Source organism: Oncorhynchus kisutch, linkage group LG13 (assembly GCF_002021735.2).
Source record: "Oncorhynchus kisutch isolate 150728-3 linkage group LG13, Okis_V2, whole genome shotgun sequence".
NCBI lineage: Eukaryota > Metazoa > Chordata > Actinopteri > Salmoniformes > Salmonidae > Oncorhynchus > Oncorhynchus kisutch.
In genome coordinates this window covers 77,552,871-77,578,195 of record NC_034186.2, presented here as the reverse complement: position 1 = coordinate 77,578,195, position 25,325 = coordinate 77,552,871, and the positions used below count along the sequence as shown (strand labels likewise).

General features: G+C 47.2%; 1 protein-coding gene across 2 annotated transcripts; it reads right to left on the bottom strand.

Annotated features, from left to right (window-relative positions):
- Positions 1-70: 70 nt before the first annotated feature.
- On the bottom strand, positions 71-24,944 carry LOC109900312 (protein virilizer homolog). Of its 2 annotated transcripts, none has more exons than XM_031787524.1 (25): positions 24,842-24,944; positions 24,086-24,198; positions 21,653-21,739; positions 19,859-19,907; positions 19,585-19,747; positions 19,356-19,475; positions 18,927-19,166; positions 17,265-17,986; positions 17,031-17,168; positions 16,623-16,849; positions 15,860-16,542; positions 15,060-15,142; positions 9,532-10,014; positions 9,292-9,447; positions 8,862-9,097; positions 7,211-7,460; positions 3,492-3,709; positions 3,227-3,359; positions 2,944-3,093; positions 2,700-2,854; positions 1,566-1,662; positions 1,280-1,443; positions 835-1,184; positions 579-731; positions 71-430 (listed from the first exon to the last, which is right to left on the bottom strand). In XM_031787524.1, the coding sequence occupies exons 1-25, from the start codon at positions 24,902-24,904 to the stop codon at positions 258-260; spliced, it is 5,406 nt and encodes a 1,801-aa protein (XP_031643384.1). In that variant the 5' UTR covers positions 24,905-24,944; the 3' UTR covers positions 71-257. The 2 variants fall into 2 exon arrangements, with proteins under 2 accessions (XP_031643384.1, XP_031643385.1); XM_031787525.1 differs by having other exon boundaries at positions 2,700-2,851.
- Between the last annotated feature and the right edge of the window lie 381 nt (positions 24,945-25,325).

Below are 25,325 nucleotides of genomic sequence, written 5' to 3'. Positions count from 1 at the left end.
ATCCAACCATCAATCCATCCATACTAACATACCACAGTGAGGAACACTAACACACTACTCCAGACAGCGCTCTCAATCACAGAACTTTATTGAGTCTGAATAACAATGTAAAATAACTAAAACATAATACAACAAATTCCACACATCATCATCAATAGAATCCCACAGAGGACACGTTTCCATGGAGATGATGAACTCATTATTCCTGATTGGTCCGTTAAGAGCCGTGACGGGCTGTAGTCATTGGCCAGGTTTGTTTACCTGGTGAAGGAGCGAACGTGTCGTCCCCTCCCTCCTCCGCTGCCTCCCCCACCGCTAAACTTCCCCCCCTGGGACCCCCTCCCCCCTCCTCCTCCCTGACTCAGCCACGACAGGCCTGTACCCCCACGACCTCGAGGGGCGCGGTCCCGCGGAGCCAGGCGATATGCACCTGGAAGAGAGGGAGCGAGAAGAACAAGGGTGACCATCAGTAATTGTGCATGAATGTATTATCTTGTATTCATGTTGTTCTCTGAATATGTATGTGTGTGCTTATACAGTATGTACGTGTGCATACGAGTATGTGTGTGTGTGTGTACCTGCAGGCTGCTGGCGTGAGGGCAGGGGGCCGCGTGTGAAGTTGCTCTGCCCGCCCCTGGCATCACTGTATGTTCCTCTGTGGGTAACCGGTGGCAACGGACCACTCCACGACGTGCCACCTCGCCCACCCTCACGGCGGGCATTATAGTTACCTAGAAGGGAGGGGGATGGGAAGACATGTTAGTCAAAGTTTCTTTAAAAGACAACAGACCATCTTGTTAGTTTACAGCGATCTGTTTGTGTGTGTCAACATACCAGACAGCAGCACTCCTTTAGGCTGCGGTGGGGTGAAAAAACGTGTCTGCTGGCTGTGGAAGGCAGCCCTGCCTCTGTTCCCAGTGAACAGGCCTCTGGTGGGGGGTTTGGGGGAGCTCTTAGGGGGTCGCTTGGGGGGCAACAGGCCCAGGGGAGTCCCAACATCTTTAAACTCCGCCGCCACAAAGTCATCCACGTGCATGCTGGGAGGGCGCGAAGTGTTCTGTTTGCGCTGGCGGAAGATGTCGTTGGAGCGAAAGGGCTGTCCCCCGAAGCCCCCCCTACCTCGACCGCGAGGAGCAGCCATCATGTGGGCTCTCTTAGCTGGCTCGATGTAGTCTGACTTACCACTGCAGGGAGGAAGAGGACGACACAGGCATCTTTGTTAACATGTGGGTCACATACAATCACATTATGCACCTGAAGGTGATAAAAGTGTGTGTACCTGGTAATGAAGGTCTCGTGTTTGTGCTTGCCCAGCCTGAAGCCCTTGTTAGTTTTGGTATGACTGGGAGACAAAGGCTCAGACAGGAAGGAGCGTTCCAGCTCTGACTTCAGGTCCAACTCTGGACAACACTCCTGGGCCAGGCCTAGCAGGTCCACCTTCACCTAGAGACAGAGAGGTTTACTCACACACACACACACACACACACACACACACACACACACACACACACACACACACACACACACACACACACACACACACACACACCACCCAGGTGTCTCACCATGTCTAGTTCAGCCTCCATGTCGTCAGTGTGGAAGGGGGAGAACCACAGAGCCTTCAGCTGCTCATCCAACACCTCCGACAACACAAACACCGTCCTGCAGGAGAGAACACAGACAGTCAGAACAGGACCCACACAGCTTCGGGTCAAAACTGGGTCCATAGCATGTCAGTGGGGCATTCAAGACAAGCCAAATTCCCCAAACAGATTGAGTTCATACAGGCCATAATTTAAAAAACATTTGATTAAAATTGCACTTTTGTTAAAAGGTGCACTATGCAGAAATCTCTCTGTCATTTCCTGGTCACTAGTTTTTACCCGTAAGCCATAAGACTCCTGAACAGCTAATGAAATGGCTACCCGGACTATTTGCATTGTGTGTGCCCGTCCCCCCAACCCCTCTATTACACTGCTGCTACTCTCTGTTTATCTTATATGCATAGTCACTTTAACTATACATTCATGTACATACCACCTTAATTGACCCGACCAACCAGTGCTCCCGCACATTGGCTAACCGGGCTATCTGCATTGTGTCCCACCACCCGTCAACCCCTCTTTTTACACTACTGCTACTCTCTGTTCATCACATATGCATAGTCACTTACCTACATGTACATACTACCTCAATCAGCCTGTCTAACCGGTGTCTGTATATAGCCTTGCTGCTGTTATTTTCAAATGTCTTTTTACTGTCGTTTTATTTCTTTACTTACCTACACACACACACACACACACTTTTTTTTTGCACTATTGATTAGAGCCTGTAAGTAAGCATTTCACTCTACACCTGTTGTATTCGGCGCACATGATAAATAAACTTTGATTTGATATTGGACATATACCACACCCCCTCGGGCCTTATTGCTTAAGTGAAATATATCTTCCATGACTGTTTCTGCTGTTTGAAGCTGGTGTGCAAAACCGAAAGTAAAAGATGCAAAAATTACATTTAAGAACTGGAAGCATAAAAATAGCGCACCTATAACAGACCTACCGCTTATAGACGTGCGTTCAGTGAGAATGACAGATCTATAACTCACATTTCTATGTGAATTTGTTCAGCTCGCACAAAAAGTTACATATTGCAGCTTTAACGGTGTCTATTGGGCCAACAGTGTCAGTGGGCGGTACCTGTGGTTGAACTGGGCCAATAGCGTGTCAGGATTGGGTAGAGTGGGCTCCGTCTCAGGGGGAGAAGATGTGTCCATAGTGCTCTCCAGCGTCTGTCGTAGACCAATCACATTCTCCAACAGGGTCTCCAATGAATCCTCCTCCTTGCACAGCTTCTACAAACACACACAACAGTTACCTCCACTACTTCCGACCAGAGATTTGCATTTATAATCATTACTATGCACAAAGTATGTGTGTGTACCGTGATGTGTTTCTCTAGTGTGTTTAGAGGGTGTGTGTCAGTCTCCTCCCACTGCAGCAGAGCCTTCATCTCTGAGCCAGTCAGAGCCACAGACCTTGGGGGCGGGACCAGCCCGGACTCTTCCCCTCCACTCTCCTCCCCACAGCAACCCTGGGTATGAGAAGAGAGAGAGTGACAGAGACGATGATTAATGTAATACGGGCGGATCGGCCTTCCCATCGACAGATAATGGTTAACTGGATAATGGTTGATCATGTTGAAATGGACTTGTTTGGGGTTTTACCAGAGGGTCAGTGTTGAGGATCTGTCGTAGGAAGTCCAGCAGAGCAGAGAGGAGTTCAGCTGAGTCTTTCCTGAAGGAGAACACCTGTCTCTTCAACAGAGCACACACACTGGCACTGTGCTTCTTCAGAGCCCTAAAAACACACATCTCTAAAGTTGAATTCGGTGTTCCACAGGGTTCAGTGCTGTAACCACTACTATTGTCTATATACACATGCTACACTTGCATTGATCTAAATTCCTGGCAGTGAGGAGTGTGTGTGTACCCTTTGAGGTGGTAGAGTCCATAGTCATGTTCTGTGAGGAACATGAGTGTCCTGAGACAGGTGAGGAGCAGAGCGGCACTGCTCTCTCCGTTCCCCAAAACCTCCATCAGAGAGTCGCACACTGATGAGATCATTTCCCGTCCTGGCAGGGCATTGGCCAGTTGCTCAGCCTCTGACACACACCCCTCGGCTGGGTGGGGCACCACCAGAGAGATGTCCTAACACACACACACACACACACACACACACACACACAGCAGAGTTAACCCAATGAGTCCCACCGTTTACAAAAACATCTGTAGAGTCAGAATGATTTGAGATGCTTGGCAAAAGCTGACTGTCAGGAATACAAACACGTAACATGTTTAGTCTCTGATGCTCATAAACTACACAAGAGTCGTTAGAAGGTAAGGGGTTCTTCTACATAGACGACCATAGTAAATCACAGGACATAGTGTCTATAACACTGTAAGGGGTTCTTCTACATAAAAGACCATAGTAAATCCCAGGACATAGTGTCTATAACACTGTGATAAGCTCACATAGTTGCTGTTATAATCTCTTTTATTTTTTTTTTTTTATTTTTTTACCTTTATTTAACCAGGTAGGCAAGTTGAGAACAAGTTCTCATTTACAATTGCGACCTGGCCAAGATAAAGCAAAGCAGTTCGACAGATAAAACGACACAGAGTTACACATGGAGTAAAAACAAACATACAGTCAATAATGCAGTATAAACAAGTCTATATACAATGTGAGGTGAGAAGGGAGGTAAAGGCAAAAAAGGCCATGATGGCAAAGTAAATACAATATAGCAAGTAAAATACTGGAATGGTAGTTTTGCAATGGAAGAATGTGCAAAGTAGAAATAAAAAATAATGGGGTGCAAAGGAGCAAAATAAATAAATAAATTAAAATTAAATACAGTTGGGAAAGAGGTAGTTGTTTGGGCTAAATTATAGGTGGGCTATGTACAGGTGCAGTAATCTGTGAGCTGCTCTGACAGTTGGTGCTTAAAGCTAGTGAGGGAGATAAGTGTTTCCAGTTTCAGAGATTTTTGTAGTTCGTTCCAGTCATTGGCAGCAGAGAACTGGAAGGAGAGGCGGCCAAAGAAAGAATTGGTTTTGGGGGTGACTAGAGAGATATACCTGCTGGAGCGTGTGCTACAGGTGGGAGATGCTATGGTGACCAGCGAGCTGAGATAAGGGGGGACTTTACCTAGCAGGGTCTTGTAGATGACATGGAGCCAGTGGGTTTGGCGACGAGTATGAAGCGAGGGCCAGCCAACGAGAGCGTACAGGTCGCAATGGTGGGTAGTATATGGGGCTTTGGTGATAAAACGGATTGCACTGTGATAGACTGCATCCAATTTGTTGAGTAGGGTATTGGAGGCTATTTTGTAAATGACATCGCCAAAGTCGAGGATTGGTAGGATGGTCAGTTTTACAAGGGTATGTTTGGCAGCATGAGTGAAGGATGCTTTGTTGCGAAATAGGAAGCCAATTCTAGATTTAACTTTGGATTGGAGATGTTTGATATGGGTCTGGAAGGAGAGTTTACAGTCTAACCAGACACCTAAGTATTTGTAGTTGTCCACGTATTCTAAGTCAGAGCCGTCCAGAGTAGTGATGTTGGACAGGCGGGTAGGTGCAGGTAGCGATCGGTTGAAGAGCATGCATTTAGTTTTACTTGTATTTAAGAGCAATTGGAGGCCACGGAAGGAGAGTTGTATGGCATTGAAGCTTGCCTGGAGGGTTGTTAACACAGTGTCCAAAGAAGGGCCGGAAGTATACAGAATGGTGTCGTCTGCGTAGAGGTGGATCAGGGACTCACCAGCAGCAAGAGCGACCTCATTGATGTATACAGAGAAGAGAGTCGGTCCAAGAATTGAACCCTGTGGCACCCCCATAGAGACTGCCAGAGGTCCGGACAGCAGACCCTCCGATTTGACACACTGAACTCTATCAGAGAAGTAGTTGGTGAACCAGGCGAGGCAATCATTTGAGAAACCAAGGCTGTCGAGTCTGCCGATGAGGATATGGTGATTGACAGAGTCGAAAGCCTTGGCCAGATCAATGAATACGGCTGCACAGTAATGTTTCTTATCGATGGCGGTTAAGATATCGTTTAGGACCTTGAGCGTGGCTGAGGTGCACCCATGACCAGCTCTGAAACCGGATTGCATAGCAGAGAAGGTATGGTGAGATTCGAAATGGTCGGTAATCTGTTTGTTGACTTGGCTTTCGAAGACCTTAGAAAGGCACGGTAGGATAGATATAGGTCTGTAGCAGTTTGGGTCAAGAGTGTCCCCCCCTTTGAAGAGGGGGATGACCGCAGCTGCTTTCCAATCTTTGGGAATCTCAGACGACACGAAAGAGAGGTTGAACAGGCTAGTAATAGGGGTGGCAACAATTTCGGCAGATAATTTTAGGAAGAAAGGGTCCAGATTGTCTAGCCCGGCTGATTTGTAGGGGTCCAGATTTTGCAGCTCTTTCAGAACATCAGCTGAATGGATTTGGGAGAAGGAGAAATGGGGAAGGCTTGGGCGAGTTGCTGTTGGGGGTGCAGTGCTGTTGTCCGGGGTAGGAGTAGCCAGGTGGAAAGCATGGCCAGCCGTAGAAAAATGCTTATTGAAATTCTCAATTATGGTGGATTTATCAGTGGTGACAGTGTTTCCTATCTTCAGTGCAGTGGGCAGCTGGGAGGAGGTGTTCTTATTCTCCATGGACTTTACAGTGTCCCAGAACTTTTTTGAGTTAGTGTTGCAGGAAGCAAATTTCTGCTTGAAAAAGCTAGCCTTGGCTTTTCTAACTGCCTGTGTATAATGATTTCTAGCTTCCCTGAACAGCTGCATATCACGGGGGCTGTTCGATGCTAATGCAGAACGCCATAGGATGTTTTTGTGTTGGTTAAGGGCAGTCAGGTCTGGGGAGAACCAAGGGCTATATCTGTTCCTGGTTCTAAATTTCTTAAATGGGGCATGTTTATTTAAGATGGTTAGGAAGGCATTTAAAAAAAATATCCAGGCATCCTCTACTGACGGGATGAGATCAATATCCTTCCAGGATACCCCGGCCAGGTCGATTAGAAAGGCCTGCTCGCAGAAGTGTTTCAGGGAGCGTTTTACAGTGATGAGTGGAGGTCGTTTGACCGCTGACCCATTACGGATGCAGGCAATGAGGCAGTGATCGCTGAGATCTTGGTTGAAGACAGCAGAGGTGTATTTGAACAGTTGTCACTGACTAGTTAGATATTCATTTTCCAGTGAGCAAACCATTTCTGTACTTAGAGCATTCTTATAACTACATTTCTATCGGGTTTTTGCTCTGTCAATAAAACTCATGAATGCAACTGTTTATGTGAAATAGTTAGGTGTTCTACTTGTAGCCCTGGTTGTCCTGAAAAGAACATGGTAAAACACTTCATTGTGAGACTAAATATAACAGCTGGACATGCAGATAAATGAAAGTCAGATCAATGTCTTGGGACTGATGGGGTTAAACACCTTTCTCTATCCCTCTACCGCTCCCTCTTACCTGGCTCAGCCTGATATACGACCCCCTGCTAGTCTGACACATAGTTCAGACTAAAGAGCATCCACAAAGACCTACATGTTTATGAACATAACACGCATCAATTCACCCCATACCTCTCCATTGTTATCAGCTAGTGGATGAAGTGCATTAGCTTCATACAATACCAGGTGCTTCGTGTGTTACCTGGTCACACAGTGACTGCAGGACAGTTCCCACAAGCTCTGCACAGTGCTGTTGTGGCAGGGCGTGGTCAGCAGCGGGAACCAATAGGGACAGTAGCAGGGGGAAGACATCAGCCAATGGCTCATCTCCAGGGGTGGAGCCAGAGAGCAAGTGTAATGTTGCGATCTTACAGGCTCTCTGGGAAACCAGGGTGTCGAATAGAGAGAGGAGACGCAGGACCTGCCCCCAACCCGGACTCTTACCCTCAACACTGAAAAACACAACCACACATACCGAAATCAAACACAACCACACCTACCAAAATCAAAAACACAACCACCAAAATCAAAAACACAACCACACCTAGCCAAATCAAAAACACAACCACACCTAGCCAAATCAAAAACACAACCACACCTAGCCAAATTAAAAACACAACCACACCTAGCCAAATTAAAAACACAACCACACCTAGCCAAATTAAAAACACAACCACACCTAGCCAAATTAAAAACACAACCACACCTAGCCAAATCAAAAACACAACCACACCTAGCGAAATCAAAAACACAACCACACCTAGCGAAATCAAAAACACAACCACACCTAGCGAAATCAAAAACACAACCACACCTAGCGAAATCAAAAACACAACCACACCTAGCGAAATCAAAAACACAACCACACCTAGCCAAATCAAAAACACAACCACACCTAGCCAAATCAAAAACACAACCACACCTAGCGAAATCAAAAACACAACCACACCTAGCCAAATCAAAAACACAACCACACCTAGCCAAATTAAAAACACAACCACACCTACCGAAATCAAAAACACAACCACACCTAGCCAAATTAAAAACACAACCACACCTACCGAAATCAAAAACACAACCACACCTAGCCAAATTAAAAACACAACCACACCTAGCCAAATTAAAAACACAACCACACCTAGCCAAATCAAAAACACAACCACACCTAGCCAAATCAAAAACACAACCACACCTACCGAAATCAAAAACACAACCACACCTACCGAAATCAAAAACACAACCACACCTACCGAAATCAAAAACACAACCACACCTACCGAAATCAAAAACACAACCACACCTACCGAAATCAAAAACACAACCACACCTACCGAAATCAAAAACACAACCACACCTACCGAAATCAAAAACACAACCACACCTACCGAAATCAAAAACACAACCACACCTACCGAAATCAAAAACACAACCACACCTACCGAAATCAAAAACACAACCACACCTACCGAAATCAAAAACACAACCACACCTACCGAAATCAAAAACACAACCACACCTACCGAAATCAAAAACACAACCACACCTACCGAAATCAAAAACACAACCACACCTACCAAAATCAAAAACACAACCACACCTACCAAAATCAAAAACACAACCACACCTACCAAAATCAAAAACACAACCACACCTACCGAAATCAAAAACACAACCACACCTACCGAAATCAAAAACACAACCACACCTACCAAAATCAAAAACACACACATCAGAGAAGGTAGCAAGGTGGTTCTAATATGGACATGAAATAATATCCAAAGCCAATTTGGGATTTATTTGGCTTGCCATCTTAGTTCAAGAGGAGCATAAGGGTGTGTTTGCGACTGTCTTACGGCTGTAGTTCCCCCAGCAGGAATTCCAGCAGGGTCTTCATGATGAGGGTGGCGGTGGCAGAGGAGAGGTCAGCCAGCTGGACACACACACGTCGCAGCATGGCCAGCAGCGGAGGACAGATAGTTCCACACACACACCCGAGGGTGTCCGCAAACACACCCCACTGCACCCGCAGGTGCATGCTCCACAACTTCCTGGTGTTCAACGCTACAGCCACGTCCTGGACAGAGATCACCTGGAGGGGGACCGGCACAACACACAACTAGAAATCAGTTTCCCTTCGGTTTAGATGTTTCCAACATGAAAGTCCTACAGCTTTCAATCCTCATGCATTGATTAGTTTGTTAAGTGTCAATCTGACGACCTCCAGACTGTTGCTGATGATGGCTGTAGCAACATGAGAAGCAGCAGGTGTGTATGTGTGTGTACCTGCGTGCTCTGCATGGGCAGGGGAAGTGGCAGCAGTTCAGACAGCAGGGTGAGGCCAGAGAAGAGTCCCTCTGGTGCTTTCAGTAGAGAGCCCAACACCTCCTTCAGCATCAGAGACCATGTGTTACTGAGCAGAGTCTCCTCTGTGTGGGTCATCTACAGGGGAAATGATACCCAATTTATTACACGCTCGCAACACACACAACATTATGTTAAAGGTCAATCAGAAAAGAGCTCTACCTGTTCGCTGACTCCCTGTGTGAAGGTGAGCAGCACATCTACGATGAGGGCCTGAACCTTGGTCTCCTCCCAGTCTAGACGTCCAGAGGACGGGGCTGAACACACGACCATGTGTAGAGTCACCAACGTGCTCGCCACACGCGTGTCCCTGAACTGGAAGGCCCCGCTGCGCAGAAGCTCTGTTAGCATGGTCCGCAGCAGCTTTAGCGTGTTAGCGCACACGCCAAGGATCATACAGCGCTGTGGGGTGGGTCCCATGTGCCCGTGCACACGCCAAGCAGGCAGCAGCACGCTACACAGCTTCTGGAGCACACAAACACACGTGTCCAAGCCCTCCCCAGAAAACAACTGCACCCCTGCTAGACTCCACTTCAGATCTCTCTGCTGAGCCTCTACGGCGGGAGGTGGACAGGCGATCTGGCAGAGGACCCTCAGCGCAGAGATCAGTCCACTTCCCTCTAGAGTCAACACGTTCTGGACGTTCTACAGGGACACACACGGGACAGACAGGACAGAATGGCTTTTCTGTTAGTAATATGACCAATAATACACATTACATCAGCCACACACAGTGCATTCGGAAAGTATTCAGACCCCTTGACTTTTTCCACGTTACATTACAGCCTTATTCTAAAATGGATAAAATTATTTTTTCCCCCCTCAATCTACGCACAATACCCCATAATGACGAAGCAAAAACAGTTTTAAAAAAAATAAACATTGCAAATATATATTACAAAAATAATAAATGAAATATCACATTTACATAAGTATTCAGACCATTTTTTCAATACTTTGTTGAGGCACCTTTTGCAGAGATTACAGCCTCGAGTCTTCTTGGGTATGACACTACAAGCTTGGCACACCTGTATTTGGGGAGTTTCTCCCAATCTTCTCTGCAGATCCTCTCAAGCGCTGCAGGTTGAAATGGGAGCATTGCTGCACAGCTATTTTTCAGGTCTCTCCATAGATGTTCGATTGGGTTCAAGTCCGGGCTCTGGCTGGGCCACTCAAGGACATTCAGAGACTTGTCCCGAAGCCACTCCTGCATTGTCATGGCTGTTTGCTTAGAGTTGTTGTCCTGTAAGGAAGGTGAACCTTCTCCACAGTCTGAGGTCCAGAGTGCTCTGGAGCAGTTTTTTTCTGTTCATCTTTCCCTCGATCCTGACTAGTCTCCCAGTCTCAGATGCTGAAAAACATCCCCACAGCATGATGATGCCACCACCATGCTTCACAGTAGAGATGGTGCCAGGTTTCCTCCAGACTTGAGGCTTGGCATTCAGGCCACAGAGTTCAATCTAGAGCAGAGAATCTTGTTTCTCATGGTCTGAGAGTCTGTAGGTGCCTTTTGGCAAACTCCAAACGGGCTGTCATGTGCCTTTTACTGAGGAGTGGCTTCCGTCTGGCCACTCTACCATAAAGAACTGATTGGTGGAGTGCTGCAGAGATGGTTGTCCTTCTGGAAGGTTCTCCCATCTCCACAGAAGAACTCTGGAGCTCTATCAGAGTGACCATCGGGTCCTTGGTCCCCTTCCTGACCAAAGCCCTTCTTCCCCGAATGCTCAGTTTGGCCGCGAGGCCAGCTCTAGGAAGAGTCTTGGTGGTTACAAACTTCTTCCATTTAAGAACGATGGAGGCCACTGTGTTATTGGGGACCTTCAATGCTACAGAAATGTTTTGGTACCCTTCCCCAGATCTGTGCCTCGACACAGTCTTGTCTCGGAGCTCTAGGGATAATTCCTTCAACCTCATGGCTTGGTTTTTGCTCTGACATGCACTGTCAACTGTGGGACCTTATATAGACAGGTGTGTGCCTTTCCAAATCATGTCCAATCAATAGAATTTACCACAGCTGGACTCCAATCAAGTTGTAGAAACATCAAGGATGATCAATGGAAACTATTTACATGTACCGCAGGGCAGCAGTCTAAGCCTTCTACTGTTTTCTTTTTTACCAATGACCTGTCACTGGCATTACACAAAGCGTGTGTGTCCATGTATGCTGATGATTAAACCGTATACGCATCAGCAACCACAGCTAATGAAGTCACTGAATCCCTTAACAAAGAGTTGCAGTCTGTTTTGGAATGGGTGGCCAGTAATAAACTGGTCCTGAACATCTCTAAAACTAAGAGCATTATACTTGGTACACATCATTTCCTTAGTTCTAGACCTCAGCTGAATCTGGTAATGAATGGTGTGGCTGTTGAACAAGTTGAGGAGACTAAATGACTTGGTGTTACCTTAGATTGTAAACGGTCATGGTCAAAACATAGATTCAATGGTTGGAAAGATGCTTTTTTGACACCACACTCCACAGGCTCTAGTTGTATCTTATCTTGATTATTGTCCAGTCATATGGTCAAGTGCTGCAAAGAAAGACCTAGTTAAGCTGCAGCTGGCCCAGAACAGAGCGACACGTCTTGCTCTTCATTGTAACCAGAGGGCTAATATTAACACTATGCATGCCAGTCTCTCTTGGCTAAGAGTTTAGGAAAGACTGACTGCGTCACTTCTTGTTTTTATAAGAAACATTGTGTTGGAAATTCCAAATTGTTTGCATAGTCAACTTACACACAGGACTGACACACACACACACAATCACACGCCCCACCAGAGGGGTCTTTTCACAGTCCCCAGGTCCAAAACTAATTCAAGGAAGTGTATAGTATTATACACAGCCATGACTGCATATAACTCCCTTCCATCTTATACAGCACAAGTGAACCACAAACCTGGTTTAAAAAAACAAATAAACCAACACCTCACGGCACAAGGCCTCTCCCGCATGTGACATACTTGTTGTGCATATGTACTGACATGTATGTATAACCGATCGATGCGCACACACGCACACACGTTAATGTTTTTAAATTGTCAAGTCTTTTGTCTCAAATGTCTTTTTTGTTATGTGTCATACCACAGTCGGAACCCCAGTAAGACCCCAGTCGGAACCCCAGTGGGACCCCAGTAAGACCCTAGTCAGACCCCAGTCGGAACCCCAGTAAGACCCCAGTGGGACCCCAAGTAAGACCCCAGTCGGAACACCAGTCAGACCCCAGTCGAAACCCCAGTCAGACCGCAGTCGGAACCCCAATAAGACCCCAGTCGGAACCCCCGTGGGAACCCCTGTTGGACCCGAGTGGGACCCCAGTCGGAACCCCAGTGGGACCCCAGTCGGAACCCCAGTGGGACTAGCTGTCGCCATTGAAGATCCTAATAATTCGAATCAAACTAGCTGACTCCATGGTGAAGGACGTCTCTGCTGAAATCCACCAAAGGAGTGGTGCAGAGACCATGCTTTGTGGAATTTAGGGTTGACAATATGAATAAAATGGATTATGAAACGCTTACCGTGTACCTATGTTTGTCCTTTAGCTGAAATCCATACTTTTTCAAGTATGGACGCTAATCAAATACAACCACCGACTGTTTTCCCGTTGCTGTTGCTCTAAGATGGCAACTCAGCGCAAATTAGCATTTGTCAATTGAATCTCAAGAGGAAACAGTCGGTGGATGTTTTTGAATAACGTTTATTGAAAAAGTATGGAACAGCTAACAAACAAAGGCATGTAACTACAGAGGACAACACAGGTACAAGTTTAGCGTTTCATAATTATATACAGTGCCTTGCGAAAGTATTCGGCCCCCTTGAACTTTGCAACCTTTTGCCACATTTCAGGCTTCAAACATAAAGATATAAAACTGTATTTTTTTGTGAAGAATCAACAACAAGTGGGACACAATCATGAAGTGGAACGACATTTATTGGATATTTCAAACTTTTTTAACAAATAAAAAACGGAAAAATTGGGCGTGCAAAATTATTCAGCCCCTTTACTTTCAGTGCAGCAAACTCTCTCCAGAAGTTCAGTGAGGATCTCTGAATGATCCAATGTTGACCTAAATGACTAATGATGATAAATACAATCCACCTGTGTGTAATCAAGTCTCCGTATAAATGCACCTGCACTGTGATAGTCTCAGAGGTCCGTTAAAAGCGCAGAGAGCATCATGAAGAACAAGGAACACACCAGGCAGGTCCGAGATACTGTTGTGAAGAAGTTTAAAGCCGGATTTGGATACAAAAAGATTTCCCAAGCTTTAAACATCCCAAGGAGCACTGTGCAAGCGATAATATTGAAATGGAAGGAGTATCAGACCACTGCAAATCTACCAAGACCTGGCCGTCCCTCTAAACTTTCAGCTCGTACAAGGAGAAGACTGATCAGAGATGCAGCCAAGAGGCCCATGATCACTCTGGATGAACTGCAGAGATCTACAACTGAGGTGGGAGACTCTGTCCATAGGACAACAATCAGTCGTATATTGCACAAATCTGGCCTTTATGGAAGAGTGGCAAGAAGAAAGCCATTTCTTAAAGATATCTATAAAAAGTGTTGTTTAAAGTTTGCCACAAGCCACCTGGGAGACACACCAAACATGTGGAAGAAGGTGCTCTGGTCAGATGAAACCAAAATTGAACTTTTTGGCAACAATGCAAAACGTTATGTTTGGCGTAAAAGCAACACAGCTCATCACCCTGAACACAACATCCCCATTGTTAAACATGGTGGTGGCAGCATCATGGTTTGGGCCTGCTTTTCTTCAGCAGGGACAGGGAAGATGGTTAAAATTGATGGGAAGATGGATGGAGCCAAATACAGGACCATTCTGGAAGAAAACCTGATGGAGTCTGCAAAAGACCTGAGACTGGGACGGAGATTTGTCTTCCAACAAGACAATGATCCAAAACATAAAGCAAAATCTACAATGGAATGGTTCAAAAATAAACATATCCAGGTGTTAGAATGGCCAAGTCAAAGTCCAGACCTGAATCCAATCGAGAATCTGTGGAAAGAACTGAAAACTGCTGTTCACAAATGCTCTCCATCCAATCTCACTGAGCTCGAGCTGTTTTGCAAGGAGGAATGGGAAAAAATGTCAGTCTCTCGATGTGCAAAACTGATAGAGACATACCCCAAGCGACTTACAGCTGTAATCGCAGCAAAAGGTGGTGCTACAAAGTATTAACTTAAGGGGGCTGAATAATTTTGCACGCCCAATTTCAGTTTTTGATTTGTTAAAAAGTTTGAAATATCCAATAAATGTCATTCCACTTCATGATTGCGTCCCACTTGTTGTTGATTCTTCACAAAAAAATACAGTTTTATATCTTTATGTTTGAAGCCTGAAATGTGGCAAAAGGTCGCAAAGTTCAAGGGGGCCGAATACTTTCGCATGGCACTGTATATATTTTTTTTAAAGTATTGACCTTGGGCGAATCGATGTAGTCATTGCTGAATTCCACAAAGCCTGATCTCTGCTTCACTCATTGGTGGATTTCATCAGAATCTTCCTTCACCAATCAGTGGAGTTTAGTCAGCTAGTTATATCAAAGCAAGTCGGTGTGTGTGTGTGCGCGCATAGGGAGCTGAAGGCCTGCAGCCAAGTCATCATTATGAAGGATTAAACAAACAGCAACAACAGGTTATCAAACCTTGGGGACATGCAGTCTAACGGCTCACCTGTTTGATGTAGTCTATGAGGCTGGGGATGCTGCCCATCTCCAACTTCACCTTGTCCAGAGGTTCCAGCCACTGACTCAGCTCTGGAACACAACACCAACACTGAGAGGATCACTTAGTGTTGCAGTTCACCTTCGCAAGGAATTCTGAATAGTAGTTTAACACATGTTTTTTGGGGGGTACTTTTCTCCCCAATTTCGTAATATCCAATTGATAGTAACAGTCTTGTCCCATCACTGCAACTCCCCTGCGGACTCGGGAGAGGCGAAGGTTGAGAGCCATGTGTCCTCCGAAACACGACCCACACTGCTTCTTGAAAACCGCTCGCTTAACCCGGAAGCCAGCCGCAACATGTCGGAGGAAACACTGTCCAGCTGGCGACCGAAAGTCAGCTTGCAGGCGCCCGGTCCGCCACAAGGAGTCGCTAGACGATAGGACGAGGAAATCCCAGCCGGCCAAACCCTCCCTAACTCGGACGACGCTAGGCCAATTGTGCGCCGCCTCATGGGTCTCCCGGTCACGGCCGACTGTGATACAGGCTGGGATCGAATCCGTCGATGCAGTGCCATAGACCGCTGCGCCACTTGGGAGGCCTTCAACACATTTCTAAGGGGTGATGGGTAGGGCTATGTCATTACAATGATAGAGTTGGGTGTAGAAGTATTTTTAAGATGAAGGTTTAGGGACTACCAGTTCACCCATTGTTGATAAGGTTGGTTTGGAGTTATAGGTCAGAGGTTAGGGGTTAAGGTTGGATACCAACCTGGCGTTGTTATAGTCAGGGGTCAGGAGCTACGCACCCTGTAGTTTAGCATTGGTGTCATCAGCCTTGGCCAGGATGAGTAGCGGAGCAGCGTGTTGTTCCATGTTACGGAGATCACTGGAGTTCTGAACCACCATCAGCACCAGCATACACGCATAGTTATAGGTCACCGCCTTCCGGGCCTTGGCCTCCCCGTGTCCGTCCTTGCTGTGGTGCTGCAGCAGCGTAACCAGACAGGAGAGGTTGTTCTCCAGGCTGAAGACGTGGGCCACAGCGCTCCTCCCAGTCTGTGTGAAGGTGATGAGGTAGAGGGCATGGAGCATGCTCAGTACCTCCGCACTGTCCCCCTCCTCTAGCCCCACCCCTCCCTCCCCGCCGGCAGTCACGTGACTCATCAGCTCAGACACGCTCTGGAGGGCATGCAGCGCCTGCATCAGCCACACCCCTAAACCCTCTTCACCCAATCCGGGGCTCGAGAACCCGCCGTCGCCCCCAGTCACCATAGGCTCCTCTCCCTCAACCTCGGCGACGGTTGCTAGGAGGCGGAGCAGCAGGTTGGTAGGCGTGGGATGGGCCAGCATGAACAGCAGTCCTGATTGGGTGAGAGACAGAAAGTGCAAGACTTCCCTGACGGCGTGAGTGACACCTGTATGCCCTGCAGCCACTGCTGCTGACAACACCACCGCCGAGCTCTCCAGGAAGTGACATGCATGCATGTACCTGTGGGGTGGGGGGGAGAGTTATTAGTACAAATGACTGTGTGTGTGTGTGTGTGTGTGTGTGTTCTGTGTTGTACCTACCTGTACAGTGTAGGGTAGGGGTCGTCTCTCTCCTGTGGACCAGTAATGCGTGCAGTTGTAGGGAAGGCCTTTCCAGGGGGCTGGACCATGGTGTGGGGGGCGGTCTCTAAAAGGTGATGTAACTCTTCTAGAACCCCAGCCAACCTATCCAGCTCAGCCTCGCTGACAGGGGAGGGGCCTAATGAGGTCTCCTCCTCCATGGCTATGTCAGGCTCCTCCCCCTCATCCTGAAATATAACACTGATAATTCTTATATACTGATATACTGTAGTAATTATATGGACAGTAGAACCTCAGTCATAGAAACCTCAGAGTTCCACACTGAACTGGGAACAGGTTATGAAATGGGAAACTTGATCAGACCCAAATAACTGTTAAAACGCAGATCTCCAGTCAGTGTGTGCTTACCTGCAGAGGCTCGCTCCAGGCTGCCGCTGTCCTCTGCAGGTCAGTCATAACCTCATAGGCGTGGCCTTTCTGAAGAATGGCGTTGCACGCGGTTACCACACGCACAGTTTCCTCCCCCAGGAACAGCTGCACCAACCGCTGCGGGGACACACACACACAACCTCCGTTAGAAACACACGCAGCCTCTCTATTATAAGGTCTTCATGTGTACCGTATGTCTATGGCCACTCTCACCTGGTATCCACTCCTCTCTATCTCCCCCTCCTGTAGGAAGGCCTCCACGCCAGCGGGGGCACTGGTCAGAGCATCCAGAGCCCTCAGGATACACAGCTTCAGTGTGGACGACACATGGTCCACCTGGAGCAGCTCCAGCAGGAGCTCCAGGGCTCCCTCGTGCAGCAGCGCAGTGAGGCCCTGTGGGCACTCGGCCAAGCAGGAAGCCAGCTTAGCTCCAGCTTTCAGCTGCCTGAGGTTTAGAGCAATGGGTTGGGTCAGAGCTATCTCCATGCTAAGACCCTGGAGAGCCCATTGGACCAGAGCTCCAATAGGCCCCTCCCATTCCCCCTGTCCAATCAGAAAGCCCAGCCCTCTAGCGAGCAGCCCTGATGCCTGCTCTAGGGCCGTGACCCAGCGGGAGTCACGGTCCTCTCCTATCCCAGCCAGGAGCTCTCTCATCTGGGCAACAACCTCAACCTCTGCCCCTTCTCCATCTCCAGGCCCCTCTGGACCAACACACACAGACCCCCTAGCCCTCTCCAGCTGGGAGTCGAAGCGGGTCTTGTAGGGAGGGGTGAAGTAGAGCAGTGGGCGTAGCTCTCTTTCATAGGGGTCATACTGGACTGGGGGCACAGAGGCCAGGTCTTCCGGGGTGTAGTCAATGTCAAAACTGGGCAGCTTAAAACTCCCATTGTCCAAGTCATCCTCATCACTACTGATCTTCTCATAACCATCATCACCTGGAGAGAGGAGGGAGGGTGAGAGAAGGAGGGTGAGGGAGGAAGAAATATTGTAAAACAACAAAAACAGCAAAAGAAAAGGCCTCACTCACAAAAGTGCTAAAACAATAACATTAATTACAGTTCACTCAACCAAGAGTTAAGAATGTTAGAGAACCACAGCAGACAGGCACAGTTAGTTTGTCATGCAAGGGAATCTGATACTACAGCAGCAACAGCCATGGCTCTAAGCCTTATGATTACAGCTGGTTAGGCTGGTTATAACAGCATTGAGCAGGGTGTAGGGGTCTGAGCAGGGTGTAGGGTTGAGGGGTCTGAGCAGGGTGTAGGGTTGAGGGGTCTGAGCAGGGTGTAGGGCTCTGAGCAGGGTGTAGGGTTGAGGGGTCTGAGCAGGGTGTAGGGTTGAGGGGTCTGAGCAGGGTGTAGGTTTGAGGGGTCTGTGCAGGGTGTAGGGTTGAGGGGTCTGAGCAGGGTATAGGGGTCTGAGCAGGGTGTAGGGTTGAGGGGTCTGAGCAGGGTGTAGGGGTCTGAGCAGGGTGTAGGGTTGAGGGGTCTGAGCAGGGTGTAGGGTTGAGGGGTCTGAACAGGGTGTAGGGTGGAGGGTTCTGAGCAGGGTGGAGGGGTCTGAGCAGGGTGTAGGGTTGAGGGGTCTGAGCAGGGTGTAGGGGTCTGAACAGGGTGTAGGGTTGAGGGGTCTGAACAGGGTGTAGGGTTGAGGGATCTGAACAGGGTGTAGGGTTGAGGGATCTGAACAGGGTGTAGGGTTGAGTGATCTGAACAGGGTGTAGGGTTGAGGGATCTGAACAGAGTGTAGGGTTGAGGGGTCTGAACAGGGTGTAGGGTTGAGGGATCTGAACAGGGTGTAGGGTGGAGGGGTCTGAGCAGCATGCCAGAGCACACACACACTGTCTGTCCTGCGGTCACACAGGAGCCCCCCTACCTTCCTCCATCTCTTCCTCCTCCTCATCCTCCTCCTCTTCCTCCTCCTCATCCTCAGGGGCGCTACACTCCGTCCGTGCATCGTCCTCTTCTTCCGGCTCTTCATCCTCTTCCTCCTCCCCCTCTTCCTCAGGCTCGGCATCTGAGTAGGGTTCGTCGGCAGGCAGTGAGCTGCGCTCAGGTGAGACCGCCTCCAGGTAGTCCTCCCCTCTTTCAGTCGGCTCCGCCTTGGCCACTCCAACTGAGACAGTCACCATGGACACCACAGTCGGTTATCAAGGCAACCAAAGAGGGCATCAGGTATACACGGATACAAGCTTCCACAAAAACATGGAAACGTTTCTTTTGGCAAGGTTAGCTAGTTGAATATACAGTATGAAATCTGTCCCTGTGAGAAGAACATAGAGACGTAGAGAAGTGTGTGTGTTACCGGTCACTGGGACCGGCTCCTCATCATCATCATCTGGTGGGGGCGGTCCAGGAGGGGTGCGGGGGCCTCTGGGAGCTGGTCTGGGGGGACTGCCATTATACTGCTCCTCCTTATCCCACTCTGAGACACACACAGTTTAGTCCACCTTGTGTTTTCCTTTTTGCCATGGGAAATATGATAGTATTGTGATAGTGGTATCCTGGCAACCCTACTATGAGTCTTTACTCACCTTGTTTGATGATCCTCTTGAGACCCGTCTGTTGTTGGGGGGGTGGGGGAGGGGGAGGTGGGGGTGAGTCCCGGTCGTGACCATGTGACCTTTCTGCTGTACCGTACACTGCCACCGTCAGACTGGTGTACCATCCACGCAGCACCAGACCATCTGTGTTCACCTACACAACACACACACTCACCATTACAAACACACAGCGACACACACAACACAGTTCACCTGTAGAGAGAACAGTGACCTTTCTACAGACAGAGGGGGAAGGAGTCTTTACCTTTCCATTGGGCCTGAAAACGATGGACTTGTTTTCATCATATTCAAAACTGTAAGGACGAGACAGCAAGAGAAAGAGAGAGAGAATTATCACATTTCCATTAGTAGTGGAGCAGGCTACAGTAGAGGGGCTGGTGTACTGCAAGTTCTCTCTCAGGTGAACAACGGCCTGTGAGCGCTTGACTAACATTAGGTTGTGCCTGTGTTCTCGGTTGGAATGATCGATGTGGCATTCTGGGTTCCATATTCTGTTGTGTGTGTGATTCTGCAGGTGCAGCAACAGGGCTAAGTGTCTGGCGACCCGTCTCGGAGTGAACAAGGACTAAGACAGTCATCACAGATTGGTCTCTGCCCCGACAGCTTCTACAGGTGAGACTTGAGCTCTCAAATACTTTTATAGACACATTCTGGGAAGTGAAAAAAAGGGAGGGGTGGGGAGAGAGAAATAGACAGAGGAAGAGGTAGAGAGAGAGGGATACAGACAGAGAGAGGAAGAGGTAGAGAGAGAGGGATACAGACAGAGAGAGGAAGAGGTAGAGAGAGAGAGATACAGACAGAGAGAGGAAGAGGTAGAGAGAGAGAGATACAGACAGAGAGAGGAAGAGGTAGAGAGAGAGAGATACAGACAGAGAGAGGAAGAGGTAGAGAGAGAGAGATACAGACAGAGAGAGGAAGAGGTAGAGAGAGAGAGATACAGACAGAGAGAGGAAGAGGTAGAGAGAGAGAGATACAGACAGAGAGAGGAAGAGGTAGAGAGAGAGAGATACAGACAGAGAGAGGAAGAGGTAGAGAGAGAGAGATACAGACAGAGAGAGGAAGAGGTAGAGAGAGAGAGAGATACAGACAGAGAGAGGAAGAGGTAGAGAGAGAGAGAGATACAGACAGAGAGAGGAAGAGGTAGAGAGAGAGAGAGATACAGACAGAGAGAGGAAGAGGTAGAGAGAGAGGGATACAGACAGAGAGAGGAAGAGGTAGAGAGAGAGAGATACAGACAGAGAGAGGAAGAGGTAGAGAGAGAGATACAGACAGAGAGAGGAAGAGGTAGAGAGAGAGATACAGACAGAGAGAGGAAGAGGTAGAGAGAGAGATACAGACAGAGAGAGGAAGAGGTAGAGAGAGGGATACAGACAGAGAGAGGAAGAGGTAGAGAGAGAGGGATACAGACAGAGAGAGGAAGAGGTAGAGAGAGAGGGATACAGACAGAGAGAGGAAGAGGTAGAGAGAGAGGGATACAGACAGAGGCAGAGAGAGAGGGATACAGACAGAGAGGCAGAGAGAGAGGGATACAGACAGAGAGAGGCAGAGGTAGAGAGAGAGGGATACAGACAGAGAGAGGAAGAGGTAGAGAGGGATACAGACAGAGAGAGGAAGAGGTAGAGGTAGAGAGGGATACAGACAGAGAGGGGAAGAGGTAGAGGTAGAGAGGGATACAGACAGAGAGGAAGAGGTAGAGAGAGAGAGGGATACAGACAGAGAGAGGAAGAGGTAGAGGGATAAAGACAGAGAGAGACAGAGGTAGAGAGAGAGGGACAGAGCTTGAGAGAAGTAGAGGTAGAGAGAGAGGGATACAGACAGAGAGAGGAAGAGGTAGAGAGAGAGGGATACAGACAGAGAGAGGAAGAGGTAGAGAGAGAGGGATACAGAGCTTGAGAGAAGTAAAGGTATAGTCGAGAACCACTCTTTGGAAACAAGTGCTTTAATTGATACTTTTAAGTGCTATCCTCTGGGTCCACATTGTACATGTCTTTTACACAAACACATTCAATTCAAATAGAATGTACAAAGTGTTACTGACCTGCCCAGTCTGTGGAAGCAGGCGCTGCTGGGTTTAGTGAGGTTGTTGAAGAAAAGCTCCAGCTGGAAGGAATGAGGCGATGTCTCCCTGGAAACACAGACAGGAACAGGATATGACATCACCACTCAGACCCCCCCCCCTTTCAGCCACATGAGAGTTCCCGTCTGTCCGGTTACGATTTTACCTCACAAATCACCCAACTACCACGGTGAGAATGAGGCCAAACTGAACATTACAGCTCTGGGGCCTCATTTATCAATAATGCATAGAAACTTCTATAAAATACTTCTTACGAACAGAAGTTAGAATGTTCGTAAACATAGACAAGGTGTGATTATCAAACAATCCTACGAGCTTCATGCGTACACCGAAGGAGATAATCGTTGATAAATACCAAATGTTCTCAGCCTCAGTGCTCGTGCACGACCGTGGCTATTTGCATTTTGAAGTGCCCCCAATGAATCATACATGGTCAAAATCATCCCTTTAAAGCCCGTGAGGAATATACCACACCGTACCAGGATATACAACGTCACAACCAAAGAATGCTAAGAAAGTAGGAGGTACTAGTGTCAGAGATTGAGTACAACCAAAAGGTTTTATTTGTCTCTCTCAGTTGTGGCTTGACCAGTAAAACCATTAAGACAATGAGTTGCATTAGCAATGGCAAATCTACATCAAATGAGTAGACAACAGTCAGGAATAAGCCATCCATCCTCAACAGCTCCTTCCTGTAGGCGTATAGGCCAACACTGGCCACCACATTCAGCAGCGTCTTCTGCCCATCACATAAATGATCACCTGCACATTAAGAGTGGAAGCCTTTTCTGTCCACATAGTTCAACTCGTTTTAGGATGGTGCTTTTATGGCGATGTGGGTGCCGTCTATTGCTCCGTTCGTATTTGGGAACCCATTGATGGCAAAGAAACCCCTCTTGACTTCAACCTGTTGGGCAACGGTGTAAGGAAATTGTACATTACAGTTTGTTTTACTGATGATTGCATCCAAAACACTGTCTCATCGAAGCTGTGAGATGCCGATCGGCGAGCTCCCGATGCCAAAAACCTGAGGGTGGACAGCACTTGGATGTGCACCGGAATGGCATGCGGTTGCCTTTTTAAAGTAAGTCTTAAGTCCTCACAAAAATCCTATAAGATTGGCTCATCAGATATACTTTCCCAAAACCAGTCAGTAATTTCTGAGAAAGATCATACTACTGCACAGATCCTACTGCTGTTGGAGATACGAACACAAGCATTTCACTACACCTGCAATAACATCTGTTAAATATGTGTCAAATTTGATCAACCTCTCATTCAATTTCCCACGATTTAAAGTCATTTATCATATTTCAACAATGGTTTCACTTTCACACATGCCTCTAACTTTGGGCTCCCGAGTGGCGCAGCGGTCTAGGGCACTGCATCTCAGTGCAAGAGGCGTCACTACAGTCCCTGGTTTGAATCCAGGCTGTATCACATGATTGGGCGTCCCATAGGGTGGCACACAATTGGCCCAGCACCGTCTGGTTTTGGCCGGGGTAGGCCGTCATTGGGCGTCCCATAGGGTGGCACACAATTGGCCCAGCACCGTCTGGTTTTGGCCGGGGTAGGCCGTCATTGGGCGTCCCATAGGGTGGCACACAATTGGCCCAGCGCCGTCTGGTTTTGGCCGGGGTAGGCCGTCATTGTAAATATGTTCTTAACTGACTTGCTAGTTAAATAAAACATGTAACAAATGACTGTACTTTATGTGAATTATTATAGTAACAGATGCACTGGTGGTCAATTGATATGCCTGTCAAGATATGTTGCATGAATTCACAATGGAAATACAATGACATTGAAAAATGATTTAATTATTACTCTATCACAATTTCAGACATTTTAAACATATATTTCCCCCCCCATTCTACGCTTGACAGTTCACTTACCCCTCGATCACACCGACAGCGTCATTGCGTTTTGGTACACTAGAAGTCCCAATGGAATGCTGCGTTTGCCTAATTGCGTAACAGTCTGTTCTATGTGGTGCATTCATTGGATTTATTGAATTTATGCATCAAATTGTATGGTAGACGGTTTGACATTAATGGTAGCAGAAGGTGAATGTTGAACTTACGTTGAACACATAGCCAGATGACGCTCGTACCATTTTGCGCAATGAGGCTGTAGGTCTGAACAAGGCATTATTCCACCACATGGCACTGTGTGAGCATGGTCATGGCAAATGTTCATATTGATAAATCGCACACTTTGCGTGGAAATGATCCCACGCATGGTTTACGCACATATTTGTGCCTATGCATGATTGTTTGAGGCCCCTGAAGTTCCCCTCATACACATCCCAGTCTCAGATGTCACATGCACATAGCTAGTAGTATATATATCTATATATATCTCCCTTATACATCTTGAATGATGGTTTCTTACCCGAATGCCCTGTTGTCTGGCAGGCTGGTGTGTGCTTTAATTCCAGGAGGAATGACGCGCACCTCTGTGATCAGGACCCCACACGGGAACCGCATCACATCCACATTGGTCAGCTACAGACAGAACACATTTGAATAATTTCACTGTAAGGCCTACCACATCCGTTGTATTCGGCGTATGTGAAAAATAAAATGTGATTCGATTTTTATTTTATACCATGTTAGCGCACAACAAAAACAGTCAGCTATTTTTGTGCCATACAAAAACAAAAAGGGACAACTGGGAATTTCGTGTATTCATCTTCAGACAGTAACTGTATGCTATATCTGTAAAGATGAACAGTCGGAAAACTGTCTGTGTAACGTAAACAGTGTGAGTCGCTAACTAGAAAGTAAACATACACGTTAGCTGTGTGAGTAACAAGCGGGTAAACAATCTGCGCACACGCCGTTGCCGACTATCCCGTTATCTGTTATGGCTAGCTAGTTTCGCGTATCCCTATCCCTGCTGCAACTGTAGAAGAGACCACTGAATATAAAACCCGTAACCTACTTAAAAACATAATACGTTTTTAGGAAACAATGCATCACACTTAGTTTGGAAGGACGATTGAGTTATTATGCAAGGTGGCCACCGTGTTAGCATTAGCCTAGGGGAACGGGGGGGATCAGAAGTCGTAGTTAGCTAGCTAACTGGAATCTCAGCTAAGTACACTCCTGGGATAAAATAGCAAGTGGTATTAACAAATTTAGCTACCTCTGCACTTTGATGTTTGAACGTATCCAGAAAAAGTAGCTCCGTTAAAGTGTCCCCCGCCATGTTTTTCTGTTTTCACTTGGGGTAAACTTCCGGATCTTGCCACAACGGTTTCCGGGTTTCAAAACCCGACGGCAAGCAGTTCTGTAAAGACAGACCCTGAATCAGTTTAAACCGAATTTATTTCTAATGAGTAGAAATACAAACTGATCTGATATCGGTGCATAGTGGAGAGTTCATCCAACATTATTCAGGCTTCTGCCAATGGCACTCTCGTAATAAATTATTAAAGATGCCGTAATAAAACAGGCAGTAGCCTGACTTTGAATGTTTGATATATGTATTTTACAATAGCCTAAATGAAAACAATGGATCTACATATTTTTCATCATTGTTTATTATTATTTTTAAAGGCCTTATAAACTTTATTGCAATTATGTCACTGATTTGCCACGATTGGCTGGTCTCAATATTTTCTCAGCAG

Bases quoted from the DNA above. Each gene is read 5' to 3' on its own strand.
- LOC109900312 (XM_031787524.1), bottom strand. From the start codon at position 24,904: ATGGCGGGGGACACTTTAACGGAGCTACTTTTTCTGGATACGTTCAAA. The intron at 3,360-3,491 runs GTACACACACAC...GTGTGTTTTTAG, and splicing joins GGACTCTACCACCTCAAAGG to GGCTCTGAAGAAGCACAGTG. The intron at 732-834 runs GTATGTTGACAC...CCTCCCTTCTAG, and splicing joins TAAAGGAGTGCTGCTGTCTG to GTAACTATAATGCCCGCCGT.